General features: G+C 38.0%; 1 protein-coding gene across 1 annotated transcript; it reads right to left on the minus strand.

The window, feature by feature from the left end:
• Positions 1-4,848: 4,848 nt before the first annotated feature.
• On the minus strand, positions 4,849-15,071 carry ANKS4B (ankyrin repeat and sterile alpha motif domain containing 4B). Its single transcript, XM_057748589.1, has 2 exons — positions 14,850-15,071; positions 4,849-6,666 (listed from the first exon to the last, which is right to left on the minus strand). Exons 1-2 carry the CDS (start codon positions 15,011-15,013, stop codon positions 5,586-5,588), a joined length of 1,245 nt encoding a protein of 414 aa, XP_057604572.1. The 5' UTR covers positions 15,014-15,071; the 3' UTR covers positions 4,849-5,585.
• Positions 15,072-20,085: the final 5,014 nt, after the last annotated feature.

Below are 20,085 nucleotides of genomic sequence, written 5' to 3' on the forward strand. Positions count from 1 at the left end.
GTTCTTTTTGGTTTTTTTGACTGCGTTGGGTCTTCATTGCTGCACGCGGGCTTTTTTCTCTAGTTGTGGCAAGCTGGGGCTACTCTTCATTGCAGTGTGTGGGCTTCTCATTGCAGTGGTTTCTCTTGTTGCAGAGCACAGGCTTCAGTAGGTGCATGGGCTTCAGTAGTTGTGGCACATGGGCTCACTAGTTGTGGCTCACGGGCTCTAGAGTTCAGGCTTTGTAGTTGTGGCGCACGGGCTTAGTTGCTCCACGGCATGTGGGATCTTCCCAGCTCAGGGATCAAACCCATGTCCCCTGGATTGGCAGGTGGATTTTTTTTTTTTTTAGGTATGAATTTAATAAAATATACACAAGATCTATTGAGGAAAACTACAAAACTTTAATGAAAGAAATCAAAGAAGAACTAAACAAATGGAGAAATATTCCATGTTCATGGATAGGAAGACTCGATAGTGTCAATATGTCAGTTCTTCCCAATTTGAGTTATAGAGTCTGTGTAATCTCAATCAAAATCCCTGCAAGATTTTTGTGGATATTGACAAAGTGGTTCTTTTTTGTTTTTAAGAACTTTTATTGAGATATAATTGACATACAATAAACTGCATATATTTAAAGTGTACAATTTGATCTTTTTTATCTTATTAGTAATGTATATATGGCAATCCCAATCTCCCAGTTCATCCTGGCAGGTGGATTCCTGACCACTGCGCCACCAGGGAAGTCCCGATTCTGCAGTTCTTGCTTTGATAAGTTCTGTCCCTCACAGCAAGGAAAGTGAGGGGATCAAGTGCTCCCATTCACTCCCTGCAGAAGCTCCAATGGCTATAGTTAGATTTTTTTCTATTTTATTAACTGAGATAGAATTTACATATCATAAAATTCACCAGTTTAAAGTATAAAATTCAGTGTTTTTTAGTATATTCCCAGGATTGTGCAACCATCACCACTGTCTAATTTCAGAATATTTTCATCACTCCAGAAGGAAACCCGATACCCATTAGCAGTCACTCCCCATCTCCCCTTCTTCTCAGCCACTGGCAACCACTAATCTTTCTATTTTTATGGATTTGCCTTTTCTGGACATTTGTACAAATGGATTCCTATATTATGTAGCCTTTTGTTTCTGGCTTCTTATAATTGAAATTTCAAGGAACAGCGGAGCTTCTCTATTGGTCAGAACTCATTTAGTCACAACTGGTAGAGACCACAACTGAAACTACCTTAAGCTGAATGAATGAGTGGGGAATGGAATTTATTGCCTCTTATAATTAAGAAGTACACAGGTAACTGATTTCAGCTATAGCTGTAAAGTTCCAAGTGTCATCAGGACCCAGACTTGCTCTCTCTGTTCCTTGGCTCTGTTTTCTTCAGTGTTGGCTCCATTATCAAGTAAGCTCTGCCCTGATAGTGACAGGATGGGTGCCAGCAGCTCTTGAATCATAGTCTGTCCTCTTCAGCAGCCCTAGCAGAAATAGACATTCTCTTCCTCAACAGGTAAAAGTCTCAGAATGGAGACACACTGGACCATTTTGCCTATGCCAATATGCATAACATAGTGACTAAAGGAAATGGAATACTCTGTCTGGCCATGTCAGGTCCGTGTGCCTATCCCTGAACCACTGCATCATCCCAGGAGGATCTCTATCCAGGCCTGGGTCACATGCCTCCCTTGAAGTCAGCAGTGCAATCAGCCCATCTGACCACATGGGCTGAAAAAAGGAGGGGGAGTCTCTTATCAAAAAGAGGGAGGACTGTATATTGGGTAGGCAAAATGTACAGATGTCCACTACAGTATTAGTGTTAAAAGGGCCATTAGGAATCATCTAGTCCAACCTCTTCAGCTTACAGATGGGGAAACTGAGGTGCAGCGATGCTTTCCTCAGGTCCCTGGAATCACTAGCAGAGGTATGTGTCCGTATCCTGCCAAAGACCCGTTCAAATCCTCCCTCTCCAATCCCTAGGCTGGTTGTAAGTCAGCAGGAACAAAAAGCACATTATTTTGCTTTGTTTTCTCACCCTAATTCCTCCAAATCCCATTTTCTAGGTAGCTTAGCTAAAAATTAATCATGTTTACCAGGCTGTCTAGCCTTTGTGCTAGAATAAAGTACCCGCGTGATCTGCTCTGCACACCTCAAGTGACTATGGTGTCTTTCTGGGGATCTTAATGGTCACAACTCTAAGAAATGTGTAGAGAAAGGGTATGTGATGACGAGATTATCAAAAGCACCTTAGTTCATTCATAGATTCTTCTTTCATTCATAAGAGTCCCTACAATAACTTGTGCTAGGCTGCTAACAGAAAAGAAATAGTCCTCACCTCAAAGAGCACAGATGACTTTCTCCAACTATATTAGAGTAGGGCAGGAAATGGATCGAGAGTAGTTTTGCAATAAGTTTTTTGCCTTTCAAAGTTACTCTTTTCCATTTCACATTGCCCACCCACCTCGAATGCCGTGTGAACCAGTGAAGTTGGTCAAAATCCTAGAACTCACCAGACCAGAGTAATCTGCGTCCTGCCTCCAGCCTAGGCATCACTTCCAGTTGTTCAGCAATGTTATTGAACACCTGCTGTGTGATGGATCAGCACTAGGTATGAGGGATATATCAGTGAATATAGGACAGAGGAAATTTATTGTCCTAAAGGAACTTACATTGTAATAGGGCAGAACCTACCTTCTCTGCTAGGGAAGTGGGCATAGGAGGGTTCCCAGGAGCTGGAACTCTTTAATTTGCCTCCTCTGCTCCTTAATATATAAGATCCAAGGTAATTCTGTTGGGCTCATACACTTTAAGCCAACTTTTGCAATAATCACCGATACAGTATTTGCCCTTTAAATGGAACAGGAGTTATTCAGAGAATGGTAGATGAGCCTACGGAGTCTATAAGCTGGGATATTTTTACTTAGCAAAAATAAAATGCACCAATTTAAAAAAAAAAAAACCCTTCGAACAACCCATTCTGGCCTCACCATGTTTTATGTTATTCACTGCTATTACATAAAGGAATTATGTTTGCTCCCTCCTTTTTAATCCAGCAATGTGATGGAAGGTTTATGTGAGGTTTTAAAACCCACATGTTCTTCAAATTCATATCTCTTTATCTCATCACAGAATTGACATAAAAGCCAATGGGATGGTCCTGGTGAGAACTTCCAGGCCTGCTGGGCAAACATCCCCTTCCCATATTTCGGAGCAAATTGCTACCCCTCCAGTAGGGCAACGTGGAAAAATTCCAACTAGAATAATCAAATCCCATGAAGCAGGACTAGATCATATAATGTTCTGCTGGCCTGTCTTTTCTTATTTTCCCTAAGAGTACCTTTCCATTTCCTATTCTGTCTTCCAAGTAGCAATGCTGGTTTCTAGCTCAAAATTCTTTGTACCACCCCACACCACCTCTCATTTGCTAGAATACATCATCAGACTTTCCATTATTATTTTTACCTCTGACAATGAGGTAAAACTTTACCTCTGAAAATGAAGGAAAAGTTTCTGCTGGAAAGCATCCTTTTTGTTAACAGTAACACTCTCCTAGTGGCTTATACTTCTCCTATATCCTAGCAATGATTGTCTCATCAGGCAGATTCTGGGAGATACTTGGAGAGAGGATGCAAGGCATCTACAATAATGAAATACTGATAGAGAAAGACTCAGACACTACAAACTTTTTTTGACTGCCTTCTATGTGACTAATGCTTTTGTGTACATTATTTTGTGTACAACTGCAGTTTATTCCAGAACAGTGAAATGCAATATTTGTAAACTAATCATTCCCTAGTCTAACATATTTATTCAGTGACTGATGACCTTTTCAATGCATTCATTGAGGAATAACATGCCAATTGTTCATCAGATTTAAGCATCTGTATCATCCATGGTGCCTCTTGAGGTAACACAAACAGCTGTGAATCAGGAAGCATACAAAAGCTAGTTCTATATTATACACATAATCAATGGTAAATTCCATTTAATGCAAATCTGGCTATAAAAATCCAGTGAAGCTTAGCTAGTCAAGTAGGGTTTCAACTTGAATTTGGGACTGCCATTCACATAACAGCAGCAGCAGTGTTAGTGTTGACAATTTATATTGTAGAACCTTCATGTATTCAGACATGCCGAAATGGTGATAGACAAGAGTAAATAAAAGATATGTGTATATACACTACCAAATGTAAAATAGAAGGCTAGTGGGAAGCTGCTGCATAGCACAGGGAGATCAACTCGATGCTTGGTGATGACCTAGAGGGGTGGGATAGGGAGACTGGGAGGGAGGGGATGTGGGGATATATACATAAATACAGCTGATTCACTTTGCTGTACAATGGAAACTGGCACAACAGTGTAAAGCAATTATATTCCAAAAAAGAGCTTAAAAAAAAAAAGATCTGAAGAAACAAAAACGTATAAAATAAGCATAAAAATGTAAAATTTACTTTTACAATTGAATTTTACCTACAAAGTACCTAGATTTCTTTTTCCTTTTTTTAAGTTTCAGGAGGCACTTACCCTTAGGAAAAATCATCTAACAAGCCAAACTTCTTTTCTGTATCCTTCTTTCTCTTCTCCCTGACTGTCTTGCTTAACCATTGTTTTAGTCTGCTAGGGCTGCCATAACAAATTACCAGACTGGGTGGCTTAAACAACAGAAATTTATTTTCTTATAGCTCTGGAGGCTGGAATTCCAAGATCAAGGTGATAGAATGTTTGGTTTCTCCTGAGGCTTCCCTCCTTGGCTTTCAGATGGCTGCCTTCTTGCTGTGTCTTCACATGGTCTATTCTCTGTGCCCATACATCTCCAATGTCTCTACCTCTTCAAAGGACAACAGTCATATGGAATTAGGGCCTCACCTTTATGACCTCATTTAACCTTAATCACCTCTTTGATAAAGGTCTTATATTCAAATACATTCACATTAGGGCTTACAGTTTCAACATATGAATTTTGGTGGGACAAAATTCAGTCCATACAGGTACCATACATTCTGTTTATTTCTTCTCACTCTCTACCTGCCATTCTGTCTCTGTTCCCAGGCAGGAGTATTATAGACCCATTTCTATTACTTGTAAACATGTAAACATCTGTTGAAGGGTTAGCCACATTTAAGCTGGGCATCAAGCCACAGACCAATGGAGAAACTTTAGTCTCCACCAACAGGTAAACAAAGCTAAGGACAGAACTGGAGTTAGAATCCCTAGACTATAAGGATCAGAAATTAGCAGCAGCTAGTGTAATGAGAGATTATAATTTTAAGTCCAGAGTTAGGAAAGTAAAGAAAGTTTTTTCCCTTCTTTGTCATTCATTTAATCCTTTCTATATTCAAAAATATCAAAAAGATAATTGAAGAGAAATGTCTTTTTCTTATTCGCAGGTCTCCTTGAGTTTCTCATTAGTGGTTTATATGCACAGGTATAGAGTATTTCTCAGAGTAGAATTTGGACCTCTTTCTTCGATGGACACCTCCAAAACCCTAGAAACCCAGTAGTCTGGTATTGGGTTAGTAGTGGATATTGGCTGGCATGTTTCCAGTGGGCCACAGCATCACCCCACTGCTGCAGACTCATCCAGTTGACCCAACACTCCATCAGAGGCTGGTGTCCACCAACTGCCCAGGCTGTTGTAGCACCTGCTTCCTTCTGCTTATGGCATTAAGAATTTTCTTCCTGGGACCCAGCTGCATTTGTATGCTCTGAAGGTCCTCATCAGAGCAAAGCAACAGAGCTTCCAGATCAATCTGCTCTCTCATGAAAATAGGAAGGAGTTCTTCCAGGTAGTGGGACTGTAAGAACACTTCCAGGGGAGTAGCATCAACCACATCTTCCTCCCATTCCACTTCATCCTCATCCCAAGGCAGATCATCTTCATGGTTGTTTTCCTCTCCCTCTTCATCAGCCTCAGCTCCTTCTTGTCTCTGAAGCAATTCACTGGGCATTTTAAACCCCAACTCCCTCTTGTTGTCTGAGATCTCTTCAGGGCTCAACATTCTGTTCCTTCTAAAAACAACATTTCCTAGACCTGGACGTTTGAGAATGGATTCGTGTTGCACACAGCTGTCCCCCTCTGCTGAGAACTGAAGCTTCTCTTTGAAGTCGCCTGAGAATTCATGTTCCTCTTCCTCCTCCTCTCTGAATACTTCCATCACATTCTTCTGCCTACTTCTGCTCTCCTCCCCTAACCGCTCTGCTGTGTCTTTATTCTTCTTGAACCTTAACTTAAAGGTGTCTTTAATGCCCTTAGACAGTGATCCAAATGTGTTGGAAGCAGAAGCATTCGAAAGGGGTGACCTGGAAAAAGTGCCCTTGGAAGAAGAAAGAGTCCCAGATTCCTCCTTGTTGTAGGTGCGGGCCATCTTATTTTGGTGTTTCTCCTGGAGCCTCTCACACTCTTTGATCTGCCTCCTAGCATTCTTCTGAGCCTGCTCCTTCAGCCTGGTGACTTTCTTGGGATTCGTGGTGTTCTGGGTAGTGGCAGCCCTATCCAAAAGAGCAACACATTCATTCTGCTCTCTGCTGGCAGCAGCATCCAGTGGAGTCTGTAAGTCATTGTCTAGGGCAAAGATGTTGGCACCAAAGTTGATCAGGAATGAGACGCAGTGGGCATGACCATTGGAGGCTGCATAATGTAAAGGAGTATTTCCCCAGATGTCACATCTATCAGGATCCCCTCTAGAAGAGAAAATATAAAAAATACATGTGAATTTTTTCTCTGAATATGAAGTCTAAAAAATAAAAACTAAAATAAAGAACAAAATGCATGTTAATCCTGCCTCGACACTGTTACAAGACAACTTCTGAAAGTCCACATATGTCACATCCAGACATCACATGGCCAGAAATAGAAAGAGCCCATGTCTACCCTGTATCTCCTTGTTAGAAGCAAGAAAAACTTTCTAAGAAACTCCCAAAATGAGCAGCTTTCATGTCTCATTGGCCAGAATTGGGCCACTTGCCTAAGGGAAAGGAAATAGAGCTACCTTGTTTATCTTAGATCAATTAGATTTTTCCCCTGGATAGGATTACCACGTGGTGTGCTAGTAAATGTGAACACCCAGGAAAAAAAAAATCAAGCTCTGATTTATAGCATACGCCAATTTTTGTGCACAGTAGCAATTGATTATAAATTATTCCTACCACATAGATATTTAATAGATGTGCATAATCTTAAAAGCAAAGACAATACTAACATTTGGTAAAATAATTAGAAAGTAATGTTTTGAATATTACCCTTTTAATCTAATTTATTAAATTTTAAGTTTACATAATTTTATTTTTAATAACGGATTGTTTATCTGATTCAAACTTCCTGAAAATTCAGCAGTCGGTCCTCTCTCCTGAGCTGGTGAGAGTTGGTTCTGAACCTATACCCTGTACCTTAAAGGATCAAGGTTGAAACAAGATAGAGACAAAAATGATAACATCGAGAACACCAACATCGAGAACACCAAGCTTGTTTCACAAAGTATCGGGGAAACCACAGATATGGAAACAACTTGCTGACAGCCCCCTCCAACCTAGCATGAGCATCACACAAGCGCACTGAAGGACTAGACTGACTGATAGCACACTTTGGATGGCACAGGCTGAAAATCCATAGCATGTTACGTACTGGACCCCTCCACCTCTGAAATCGCACATGCAACCCATGAAAGAGGCATGAAGGCCTGTCTGGCCTGCCCAGAGAACTCTTGAACTCTCAAAACTTACATTGAAACTTACACTTACAATCCATCAGCCATTTCTGAGCACCCTCCCGGTCTTGTTCCCTGCTTCAAAGATAAATACCCCACTCAAAAGCCAATCAAAGAGACGAATTTAAAGCAGTGCTTCTTGTCTCCTTGTTTTCCACCCTGCAACAAAACCTCTTCCCTCTGCAAAAGACCATTGCCTTGGTATTTCAGTTGAGCATTGGGCAACGAGCCCACTTTCTCAGTTCTAGTTCCAGCACACCACTGCTACCCTCCTCTGAGTCACAGGTAGGGAAATAAATAACTGAACAAAACTGGTTCCCCATCAGCAAGAAAGAAGAGAGGAATGGATGTTGGGCAGGAAGCAAACAGTGTCTAATACAACTAGTATTTGTACAATGGGTCTGTTGATCTCAGTTTACTTCCATGTAATTATGAGTAGTTCTGCAAATGGTTTCAGGTAAAATTGGGGGCAGTATTAGATGATATTATGGCCAGGGACCCCATGCCTGACACAGAATCAGGCATATGGTAGATAAAAAAGATTTGTGGAATGAATGTTTACTGGAAACCTGCCCCAGGCTATAACCTCCACTCCTTGCCCTTCTCCTGTGAGGGCTTGAGTTACAAACAGGCACAAATGAAAAGTAAAGTAATAGTTTATTGTTAACGATGGCTCTGACCCCAAGCCGCTGTTGAGAACTCTGATAATATAGGTACTAAAGGGCACTTTCCTTTGTCCTAGTCTAGACTCCAAAATCAGGATCTCAGTAAACTTTGCCCAGGCTGGCCCCATGGGATGGCAGGAGAGAGAGCCTGAGAAGGCCTCTTCACATTCCTGGTAAGTAGCAGGTGGAAACAGGAGAGAAGGTCCATGGCCTTGCAACTGGCATGTTGAGGCACTGTGACCCTTCTCTTCCTTGCTACTTAAAGTTTGGTCCCTGGACCACAATCAGCAACAGCAGCAGCAGTAACATCACCTGCAAGTCTATAAGAAGTGCAGAATCTTGGACCCCATCCCAGACTTCCCGAGTCGGAAACTGAAGTTTAACAAGATCCCCAGTTAGGCTCAAAGCAGGTTAGCAGCTGCACTGTAAGGTGACCCAACCAGTGTCCTATAATTTGGTGAATTAGATATATAATTCCTCCATGGGAACCCTTGGCTTCTTCATGCTTTTTAGTTGCAAAGCACTTACACATTCTCTGCCCCCACGACCACCAACAATCACAATCTTTCTCTTAGAGAAGGAAGAAAAGAATAATTATCAAGAGGGGTAAAATAAGACTCCAAGCACTTAATTGATTTGCCCACCAGTCACAGGCAATACACTTTGGATCAGGCCTACCTCCCAGCCTGATGGTCTCCAACAGAATGTGGTCTTATGTTAACTCACCTCAGCTTTTCCCTTTTACCTGCTATGAGGCCTCAAGTTCAACTTTTCTAGGACTCAGTGTCCTCATTCATAAATTGAGGATAATATTGCCTACTCATAGAACTATTGCTTGAATAAGCCAACATACATAAAGCATTAGAAGAGTGCTTGGTACATAGTGAATACTCAGTAAGCTTTACCTGTTACCATTTCCCTCGTCTATAAACTCAAAATCCTTAATTTCATATATTTATTGTTTTTCTCACACCCATCTAGTAAATTCCTGCAGCACTACAATGACTCTTGTGGTTTTTTAACACTTACAGTCTTAATTTGTCAGGTATGCTCTGCCCCTTAGCTAGATAATATGTCTCAGAGGGCAAAACCTGTGTCTTTCGTCCTTTGTATCATCCATATAGCAGATGTCTCAAACTCAACCTAAAGAAGCCAAGAATATAATGTAAGTCAGTTAATGGGGCCAGGTTTGTTCTTTCGGCAAAATCATAGCTAAGTGCAACCTCCATCTAAAAGAACAGACATTGATCAGCTATGGCTGATTGCTACCTTGAATAAAAGCAGACACAATATTGCCAGAGCGTCCATTTTCCAAACAAACCCAGAAATCCAGAATTCCACGTGAAACTTTTTGATTTTTAAATGTTGGCTCAAATTTAAGAGAATAATACAGTGAAGTCCAAATAAAACATATTTGTGGGCTTAGATCCAACCATAAGCCAGCAGTTGGCAACTTCCTTCTGAGCAGAGAGAACAGTGTAAGCAGATGCACATATAGGCAACATTACATATCTGTGGCACCAAGGATGTACTTCAGTGTAACCAGAGATAGGAGAAAGGAAATAAGTTCAAAAAGGAAGGAAAGAAAACAGAACTGAATCTAAGGAAAGCAAATATTAAATAACACAGTTCTGTTACACAGCCATTTTCCTGATTTAATTGTCTTAGATCAAAGGAAATCTCTTTCAACCTTAAAATAGTTGTGTATCTTAGGGGAGCACAGTACCTCACCCCCAAAGATGGAGTTTCACTTTCTATTTATTTTAACCAAACACCACATTCAAAAGACATCAAAGAGGGATTGTAAAACATCTAAGACATTACTATAAATATAAACATATGGATTAAATTTGCCTGAAATTAGATTGGGTAAGTTAAAAAAGAAATTATTGAGAGGAGTGAGCTGGGGTGAGGATGTTAGAGGTATTAAGAAGTTTGGGTTAAATCTACATGCTTCAGGTCATAAAATAGTAGAATTTTCCCATCCTAAGGGTTGTTAACCCTTCAAAATAGGAGGGACGTGAAGAAAACCTGAGGTGACCCCAAAGATGATTCTTCTCTTAAGAAACACAAAATTCCAAATTTAAAGATGAAACTCTCAGTAAGCTGATTCATGAGTTTCCCTGGTACATTCAAGCTATTTCCACTTGCAGAAGTTCTATTTTTAGACAAGTTTCCAAATTGATGTACAACTTAAAATGTTGACAAGTTGGGGGTCCTTCTAAACTCAATCTATGTCCTTCAATCCCTGGTGTCCTTTAGATTTCTTGATAGAACCATTACACATACCTGTCCAGATAGTCACAAACTCGTCCCCTCACTTGATGATCTGAGTCCAATATTGATGTTATTCAATATATTGTTTCCTTGGACTAAATTCATAAAATTTTGATTTGATATTTTTCCTATCCTTTTTTTTTTCAGAAGAGAAATTCAATGAAAAGATTCTAAATAATCATATTTTTCCCTTGCTTTTTGGTAGATTGGTACATTTAGGCAATAATTTTTAAAGCTGATTGGTATTATTGTCACAAAATGGGCAATTTGCTTATATTAAATTACTCTGAGCATCTGTTCCATTTCAATTTCTCCTTTTGAAGTCAATTTTATTTTTTTGGAGTTGTTCTCAGAAAAAAAATCACTCTTTCAAAAAATGTTTTTCTACATAACAAGGAATATTTAGACTCACTAGTAATCAAATAAATGCAAGTAAAAACAATGCACCACCATCTATTTGCCTATCAGATAGGCAACAAATAAAAAGAATAATAATCTTCAGTTTTGGCAGGAGTGTGAGGAAATGAACAGTGCTGGAGGAAGCATAAAGTGCTTCAAACTTCCTGGCACAATATCTGCCAAAAGGCTGTACAACATGGCACCCTTTTGAATCAACAATTCTGCCTTAAGGAATTTATCCCGAGAAAATACCAGACCCTTGTGCAAAGAGGAATGATCAAGGATGTTCTTTCCAAGTTATACAAAAACTGGATTCAAATTAAATTAAATGTCATGAACAAGCAACTGATTAAATAAATTGTGGTGAAACCATAAAACAGAATACCATGTAGCCACTAAAAATAATGGCATGGATCTCTACTTTTAAGTGCAAATGGTCCATGATGTATTATTAAATAATTAGAAGAGATTTCAGAACAGTTTGTATAATGTGATTGCTTTTTTAAGGGCTGAACATATGCACATTTAAGTGCATGTTCTCAAAGGGAAACATCTGAAAGTCTATGCACCCAAATGTTAATGACTGTGAGAATTCATGTGATTGTTACTTTATGAAGTATATTTTCCAATATGACATGAAATGTCACAAAAAGTTTGTATTCCTTTGAGAATCAGAAAGGAAGAAAACATTTCCATTTTAGAAAATGAAAAAAAAAAAAACTAAAAAAAAGAAAATCATGCACATTTTAAAGGCAAAATGAAATTTTGTGTAATTGAGGCCATCTTCCCAGTGTAGGATAGTACATGTAATTATTGCTTTCCAGCTTTAAAATTTAAAAAGAAAGGAAGACAGTTTTTAACAAAGCCAGAGTTTGAGTATTAATGGTTGCCACATGATCCATGGTTCAATCAGATAGTGACAGGAAAACACTAAAATCATCAGATTGCAATAGACCTCAATAATGGATTCTATTTTTGATTGGTTTCCCTTTTTAGCCCCTTTAAATTTAATGGGCAATTTGTTCTCACACAAGGACATTGGCTATGGTCAAAATGGGAGATGACCTATGAAAATTCTTACAAGATATTTTTATAAGGCTACACCAGACCAACTTAACATATCTTAAATGCTTCTGGAGAGAAGGAAGCAAAATCTGGGATGTACTAGAATTGATCCAGAAGATAAGAGTTAAGAAGGAAGGACTAGAGAGATCAGGGTTAGAATGTTAATCTCCATAATCAGTTTTTAATAAATATAAATCAGTGAATGGACTGGATTTTGACATTACACTGAGAGAAATTACCATGTCAAGTAAATAGGTAAAGGGTAGACTATATAACAAAATGTTTAGGGACAAATGACTAACCACTTGGAAAAGGCATAGTTAGATCATAACCCCAAATCTTAAACCAAAGAAATGATATATGAATTATTTAAAATAAAACTTAAAAAAGTACTAAAAAAAATATCTGTCAATATTTAGGCATGACCTCAAAGTTGGAATTACATATTAAAATTGCCAGACTTAAGTATATAAAATATATACTTAAGTATATTTATATTTTCATTTACATTAAATATCTATTGTCAAAAATATGAATTATGAATTGTGAGAATATTTGGAAATATAATGATAAAAGACTGATATTCTAACTTGAAAAAGCATATTTTAATAAGTCAATGAGAAATGTTGAAGACCCCAATGTATAAGTAGGACAAAGTTTTAAATACATAGTTCACAAAAGTGGAAATATAATGGCCACTAAATATTAAAAAGATTTCAACCTCACCAGTAACTGGAGAAAAGAACACTGAAGGCACATTGACATATTATTTTGGACCTATAATATCAACAAAAATGGGTGCTCATTTTCTGAAGAGCAATTTATCAATAGACACCAAAAAAGTCTTTAAATACATGCTAATTGATCCAGAAGTTTCACTTTGGAAAATTTGTTCTCAAGAAAATGTGAGCGAATATTTACATACAAGGATAACCGTTACAGCACTGTTTAAACTGTGGGAAACAAGTAATTTGTCTGAAAGAGAGATTGACTTAGAAATGTATTTATATACTATATTAATTAACTAGAATACTAAGAAGTCCCTGAAATTAAATTGTAAAAGAATATACACTGACATGGAAAAAAATGTTCATGATGTTTGGAGGAGTAAAAAAAAAACAAAAAGCTGCCTACCACAAAAAAATGTCTACCTAGTATATTATTTTGTGTGTATGTGTGTGTGGGTGTACAAATATACATGTATATTTATTTATACATAATATATATACACATATATTTATACACACTATATATATGGCAGTACAGGACATTTTATTATTTAGAATTTGTGTGCATATATATGGTTTAATTTTCTGGGCTTAGCTTATATTACTTTTGTGAAAACTAAAGACCAGTAGAACAATTCGTATAAGAAAATGTTTCAGGCATACAAAGCGAAGAGAGAGAGACAACGTCTAGGCATTCTCATTCGAATTGGACCTCAAAGGGAGCAAGGGCTTTCACTGGTTGTGAAGTAACAACATCTTGCACTTCTGCAGAGGTAGTATATCTTGAGTAGGTGAAAAAGGTTTGGGAGAAGAGGAGAGGTGATACAGTGTTACCATCTGGAGAAGGCTGACTGACAGGGTTGGGGTTGAGGGTGGTGTCTGTGAAATGGAAGTTAAAGAAAAGAAATGGAGTACATCAACTCCACTCACTTCCTCATTCAGTCTTCAACTCAGGAACTCTCTCCACCTTTGGTTCTTACAACTTCCTAAAGTGCCCCTCACTTCAACTAAGGGTACCAACATTCACAAGCTGTCAAAGCCAGAACCTGGGGCCTTGATCCTCCTCTTCCTTCCACCCACCCAGCATCCAGTCAATCACAACCAATTCTACATCAGAATTGCCACTCAAATCCATCTGCATCTCTCTGTTCCCACTGCCACTATCCTAGTCCAGTTTGTCCCTCATCTCAACCATTAAAGCAGCCCTGGAACATTTTCTCTGACCACTGTACAACTGCCTGAGCAAATTTTATAAACAAAAACTTAAGATGCACATATAAATATGTATAAATAAATATGTATCTAATTGAAATAAATTTCACTTGCCTCCTTTACTCACATTTTCTTTTTTTTTTTTCTTTCTTTCTTTAGCCTTCCTGGGTTATAGCTGCCAACACTGCCTACCCCCTTCAGTAACAAGCAGAAGACAAGAGCTAGCTAATTTCTGCTTTAGAATTTTCAGGAAGAGTATGTGTGCGTGTATGTATCTTACAGCCAGAGAGGTAATGAAGTTAAGACATGCTGAAGGTCCCTTTTATAGCTTATAAACCCAGAAATTTCATCTAAGAATCATGAGCTTGCACTAGGATTGAGTATTTTTTAAAAGGCTGTGAGATTTTAATGGCATAGATGAAAAAATAAAAACACATCATTTGTTCCAATCAAGGTTGACATCTTAAAATCAAGTAGATCAGTGATCTCTTTTTAAAGAGTCAAGCATTTGCATGTCATGGAAAAGATATTTAAAGACACAGAATTAAAATATTTTCCCCCCCAAAGCAAATAATAGTGCCTTAGAGTTCAGGATCTTTGTGTGTGGCTCATAAAGAATCAGCCAACCCATGGTGCCAGTTCTCAGAGTGAAAAGAGAGCATCTCTGCAGAATTTTCTCCTTTTCTCTAAAAAGACAATTATTTACACAGACAAGAAAGAGAGCAAAGTTTTTTCACTGATTCCCTGCCTCTTGCGGCTGTCTGCAAAATCCTACCGGAAACAGTTTCCAATCAAAACCATCAGGTTGAACTTACCCTCTGCTGCAGATTATTTCTAGGGCTTCCAAGTTCCCATGGTAGGCTGCCAGGAGTGTGGGAGTCATGCCATCTTCATCAGAAAGATTCAGATCTCTCTTGGTAGCCTCTTTCAAAAGCTCCAGGTAGCTATCACTAGCAGCTTGGTGGTAGCGAGTGGACATTTTTTCTGCTCACCAAAGCTTTGCCAAATATCACTCTCCAGGCAGAGCAGGATGTCAGTGAAGCAGCCTTCCTGCAAAACTGGTTAATCAGTGACAAGGAAGATTGTCAGCCCAGGGCAAAGCTCATTCCAGCCTCCCTTCATGGAATGCAGCCAGAAAGATTCACAGCACTGAACTTAGACCTTTTCTTTCTGGAATGGCCATGCCATTGAATACTGAGGACTGCTGTGTTCATCTTGAATGTTTTGGGGCACATTTTGTTGTTGTTGTTGTTCTTTAACAAGTCTTAAATGTAATATTGGTCATCTAGGCACAGAATGTAGAAAATAATTTCAAAACAACTCAGAACTAGTCTAGTTCACAGTATAGGTCTATTTTTAAAAGTGAGTATTGAGGTATAATTTACATACTATGAAATTCATCCATTTTAAGTGTACAATTCAATGATCATTACTAAATTTAGAGTTGTGTAACTATCACCATGAAACCAAGCAGGACCCTATAGGGCCTTCTCAGGGACAGAACCCCTCCTCACCCAGTCCCCCACCTCTTGTTTGTAGAAAAACTGTGGCCTCCTAGGCCTTCCCTGAGTTTTAAAGAGCAAATTTAATCAGGTAAGTGAGAAGAGGTAGAAACAAACAAACAAACAAAAAACAGTCAAGCAAAACAAAATAATAACAGTTTAGCCATAAAACAAAGCCAAGGGCCTTTAGTTCCTTCTCAAGTGCCATAGATAATATCCTGAACCATATCCTTGAGTTGTTTTGCAAATGCTAAAATCCTCACCACGTGGACATAGTTCACCCAGATCATTGGGAACCAGAAGGTTGATGACTGAGATTCCCAAAATATCACCCTGTTATCTTACCATCAATCAATCAGAGAATTGTGGATGAGCTGATCACACACCCTGTGACCCTCTCCCTCACACTGTGTTTAAAAACTCTTCCCTAAAAGCCATTGGTGAATTTGGGTCTTTTGAGCACAAGCTGCCCATTCTTCTTGCTTGGCACCCTGTAATAAATGCTGTATTTTTCTTCATCACAACCTGGTGTCAGCAGATTGACTTTGTTGCACAGAGGGTGAGAAGACCCAACTTCTGTTTGGTAACGACCATAATCCAATTTCATAACAGATCCGTAACCCCCCAAGTATCTCTCATGCTAATTCGTAGTCAATCCTCATTCCCACTCCCAGCCCCAGGAAACCAGTAATATGCTTTCTATCTCTACAGATTTGCTATTTGCAGGCATTCTATATAAATGGAATCACACCATGTACAGTCTTCTGTGTCTAGCTCTTTTTAGCTTCACATAATTTTTTAAGATTCATCCATTTTAGAGAATGTAACAGGATTTCCTTCCTTTTTATTTCTGAATAGTATTCTACTATACTAATATACCAAATTTTCTTTATTCATTCAACAGTTGATGGTCATTTGAATTGTTTCCATATTTTGTTTTTATGAGTAATACAGCTATGAACATACAAGTCTTTGTGTGGACATATATTTTTGTGTCTCTTGGGAATATATCGAGGAGTGGAATTGCTGGATTACATGGCAATTTGTATTTAACTTTTTAAGAAATTGCCAAACTGTTTTCCAAAGTGATTGTACAGTTTTAATTCCTATCAGCAATGGATGAGGCTTCAAATTTCCCCATATCCTTGCAGCATTTATTACCTGTCTTTTCATTTACAGCCATCCTAGTGCATGTGATGTGGTACCATTGTGGTTTAAATTTTCATTTCCCTAATGAATAACAATGTTGAGCATGTTTTTATGTGCTTATTAGCCATTCTTACATCTTTTTTTAAATTCTTTGCTCACTTTTTCATTAGGTTGCTTATTATTGAGTTATAAGAGTTCTTTATATGTTCTAGATACAAATTCTTTATCATTTATATTTTGAACTTAACAAAAATGAAAGCAAATATCTCTAAATTTACAGGACGCAGTTAAAACAGAGCTTAGGTGAGAAATTTGCAGTTTTTAATGCCTGTGTTAGAAATGAAGATCTCAAATCATTAACTTAAACTTCTGCCTTAAGGAAAGAAGGAAAAGCATAGAAAAATTAGTATAAATAAGGAGCACAATACAAGACCAAAAACATGGTCTAAATCTATCTTTAATCAAAATAAGTGTAAACAGACCAAATTCACCAGTTAGAAGACTCAGCCATGTCTTATTTACAATAGACACATCTAAAACATAATTTTTTTTTTTTTTTTTTGGCACATGGGCTTAGTTGCTCCGCGGCATGTGGGATCTTCCTGGAGCAGGGATTGAACTCATGTCCTCCGCATTGGCAGGCAGACTCCCAACCACTGCGCCACCTAGGAAGCCCATAAAACATAAATTTTTTAAAAAATTGAAAGTAAAAAGTGGAAAAGTTACATCAAGCAAATGCTAACAACAAATTGGTACAGCTATATTTATATCAGACAAAAAATAGTTTAAGCCAAAAAATTACCAGGGATAATACATAATGATGAAAGGAACAATTCATCAAGAAAATATGATAGTCCTAAATTTATATATACCTAATAACATAGCCTCAAAATAGAGAAGACAAACATTAGTACAATTTAATGAGAAAGAACAAATCTGCAATCATAGTGGGAGATTTTAACATACCCCCTTAATGTTATATATCAATTGGACTAAAGATTAGGAAAGGTATAAAAAAATTGAACACAATTAAAAAGCTTTATCTAGCAATCCAGTATAGAACACGGCACTCAATAGAAAATACATGTTCTTTTCAAGCACACAGAGAATATATATAAAACTTACCCACCTAATAGAACAAGCACAGATCTCAACAAACATCAAATAATAGATTTCATGTAGATCATGTTCTCTGAAGACACTGCAATAAAATTAGAACCCATCATCATTATACAATGGATTAACTATCTATACGTTCTCTTGTGACAAAACTTTGCATCATTTTCATCACCAAATATGTATCATTTTGCATTGTATTTTTTCCTCTCTTTAATACACCATAAATATTTCCCATATTGTTACAAAATATGTAATACATTTGGATAATAGTCCATAGAATTGGTGTGAGGAAGGTATATATTTGAAGTCTGTGACTATTTCTCTTATCTCTTTTTGTCCAAGTGTTTATTCCAAGATAAATTATCTGCCCACTCTGAAAACATACAAAGCTTTCATCTGCAAATTCCTCATAATAATTAGCTCTAAAGGTCAATGTGTGTTCCTTTTTTTTTTTTTTTTTTTTTGGTTTCTATGAGAACAACAGTGGAAGCTGGAAGGCAGCAAAACCTGGAAGGCAGCATTATTTATTTGTTTAAAAAGAAAAAAAAAAAGAAAGAAAATTTTTTCAGCCTAGAGAAAGTGAAACATCCAAACATGACTGTGGACACTTTGAGAGCAAGGTAACATTTTTCCTCTATCATTTTTGCATGAGCCACTTTAATTTAGACACAATTGCATTCGTTAATGTACTCTAAAATAGAAAATCATATGTAACCTGAGAGAGGGCTTCTTAAAGATGGATTAATAGAATAGAGTACTCTGTTCTGTTATACAGTATTCTATTCCATTCTATTCTACAGCGATAGAATGCTAAGTGTCCATCAAACAAAAAGTCTGCTGCCAGATAAAGATGATGGTGATGGTGATGAGAAGAGGATAATGATAAGAATTAGGGTAGAAGCAAAGGAACAGGAGGACAGAGCAAATATAGAGGAGGGGAATAAGGATTGGAAAGGGAAGACAGAGGAGAAGGAAGAGTTTCTCAACTCCAGGAGTCCTTATGACTTGGACTTAAACTCTCCTATGAAATGGTAAAATGACTGAGTGTTTTTTTTTATGGTGAAGATATTGGCACCCTCTGGTATTTCCCTGGTAAAATTTTTCCTTGAGAGAAGAATGGATGGGGAGGGAGAGGAAAAACACAAACAAATCTTTCTGAACTTGAAGATCCTCCTTTCCTCATCCTTTCAAGATGAGGTCGAGAAAGAGGGTTGAACTTGGAGCTAGAAGATCTAGTGTCCATATAGTCTGGGGCAAGTTATTCCATCTATTTGTGGATAAAACTAGAGGAAATTGTTCATGATCCTATCATCATCACCTAAGCTTATAGGAGTAAGGATGAAATGAGATTAAAAAAAATTCCTTGCAGACTATAAAGCATGGTATCATTAACTGGATGTAGTGTGATTGTGGCTTAGGGGACAGAGAGTGAGCCCTATAGCTCAGTAATTGGTCTACTTCCTTATTCTCCAAAGCCCAAAGGAAGCAAAATTGGTAGAAGATGGTAAGTGCAGAGATTAATGAAAATAACTAACAGATATAACTATAATGTAGACACTAATTCCTTATGAGGGGTTGGATAATTGTGGGACAATTCTGACTTTTCACTGTATATTTTGACTATTTTTCTTATGGAAATAAGTATTTGAGTCTGTTCCAACAGTATGCTGCTGGACTCTTGGAAGGTCAGATAAGACCTGCCATACATACAGGGACTTGAGGATTAGACTTAAGTGGTGATGACCCACCCTTGTATCATTCCATTAGTTAGCAAGTTAGGGCCCTCATCAACCTTCCTGTTGGAACCGAACCTGCTGCCCACACCTCCCTACATTTCTGCAATATTAGTACAACTTTAGAGAAACATCCTAGAAGTGAGTGTTGTGTCGCTCTGGTTGCTACTTAGGTTCAGAGGGGTAGGCTCTATTTCCTCCTTTGTTTTTCTAAAATTCTGGAAACTCTACCTACTACCAAGATCCCCAAGAATGTAACTCTGAGAGCCCTTCTGCCTAGACACGACTTCTTTTTGCCAATGACTCATAGGAAAACAGTGTTAACAAGCTTCCAGCATTTAGAGAGATTCTCTCACAAATGGATCTCCTCTTCCCCATAGAGCAATGCCATTTTCAACTCTTCATTGTTGTGTTTATAATTTTGTGAACTCTCCAGCTTTAATAGCAGCTATCTGATAGCTGAGTGGTCTGATAGCAGGTGTCCCATATACTATGAAACGCAATCCTGGCCAAGTAGCTCTTGGATGGAGGATATATCCAGAACTTTG

Source organism: Hippopotamus amphibius, chromosome 9 (assembly GCF_030028045.1).
Source record: "Hippopotamus amphibius kiboko isolate mHipAmp2 chromosome 9, mHipAmp2.hap2, whole genome shotgun sequence".
NCBI lineage: Eukaryota > Metazoa > Chordata > Mammalia > Artiodactyla > Hippopotamidae > Hippopotamus > Hippopotamus amphibius.

Bases quoted from the DNA above. Each gene is read 5' to 3' on its own strand.
- ANKS4B (XM_057748589.1), bottom strand. From the start codon at position 15,013: ATGTCCACTCGCTACCACCAAGCTGCTAGTGATAGCTACCTGGAGCTT. The intron at 6,667-14,849 runs GTAAGTTCAACC...TTTCTCTTCTAG, and splicing joins GAAATAATCTGCAGCAGAGG to AGGGGATCCTGATAGATGTG.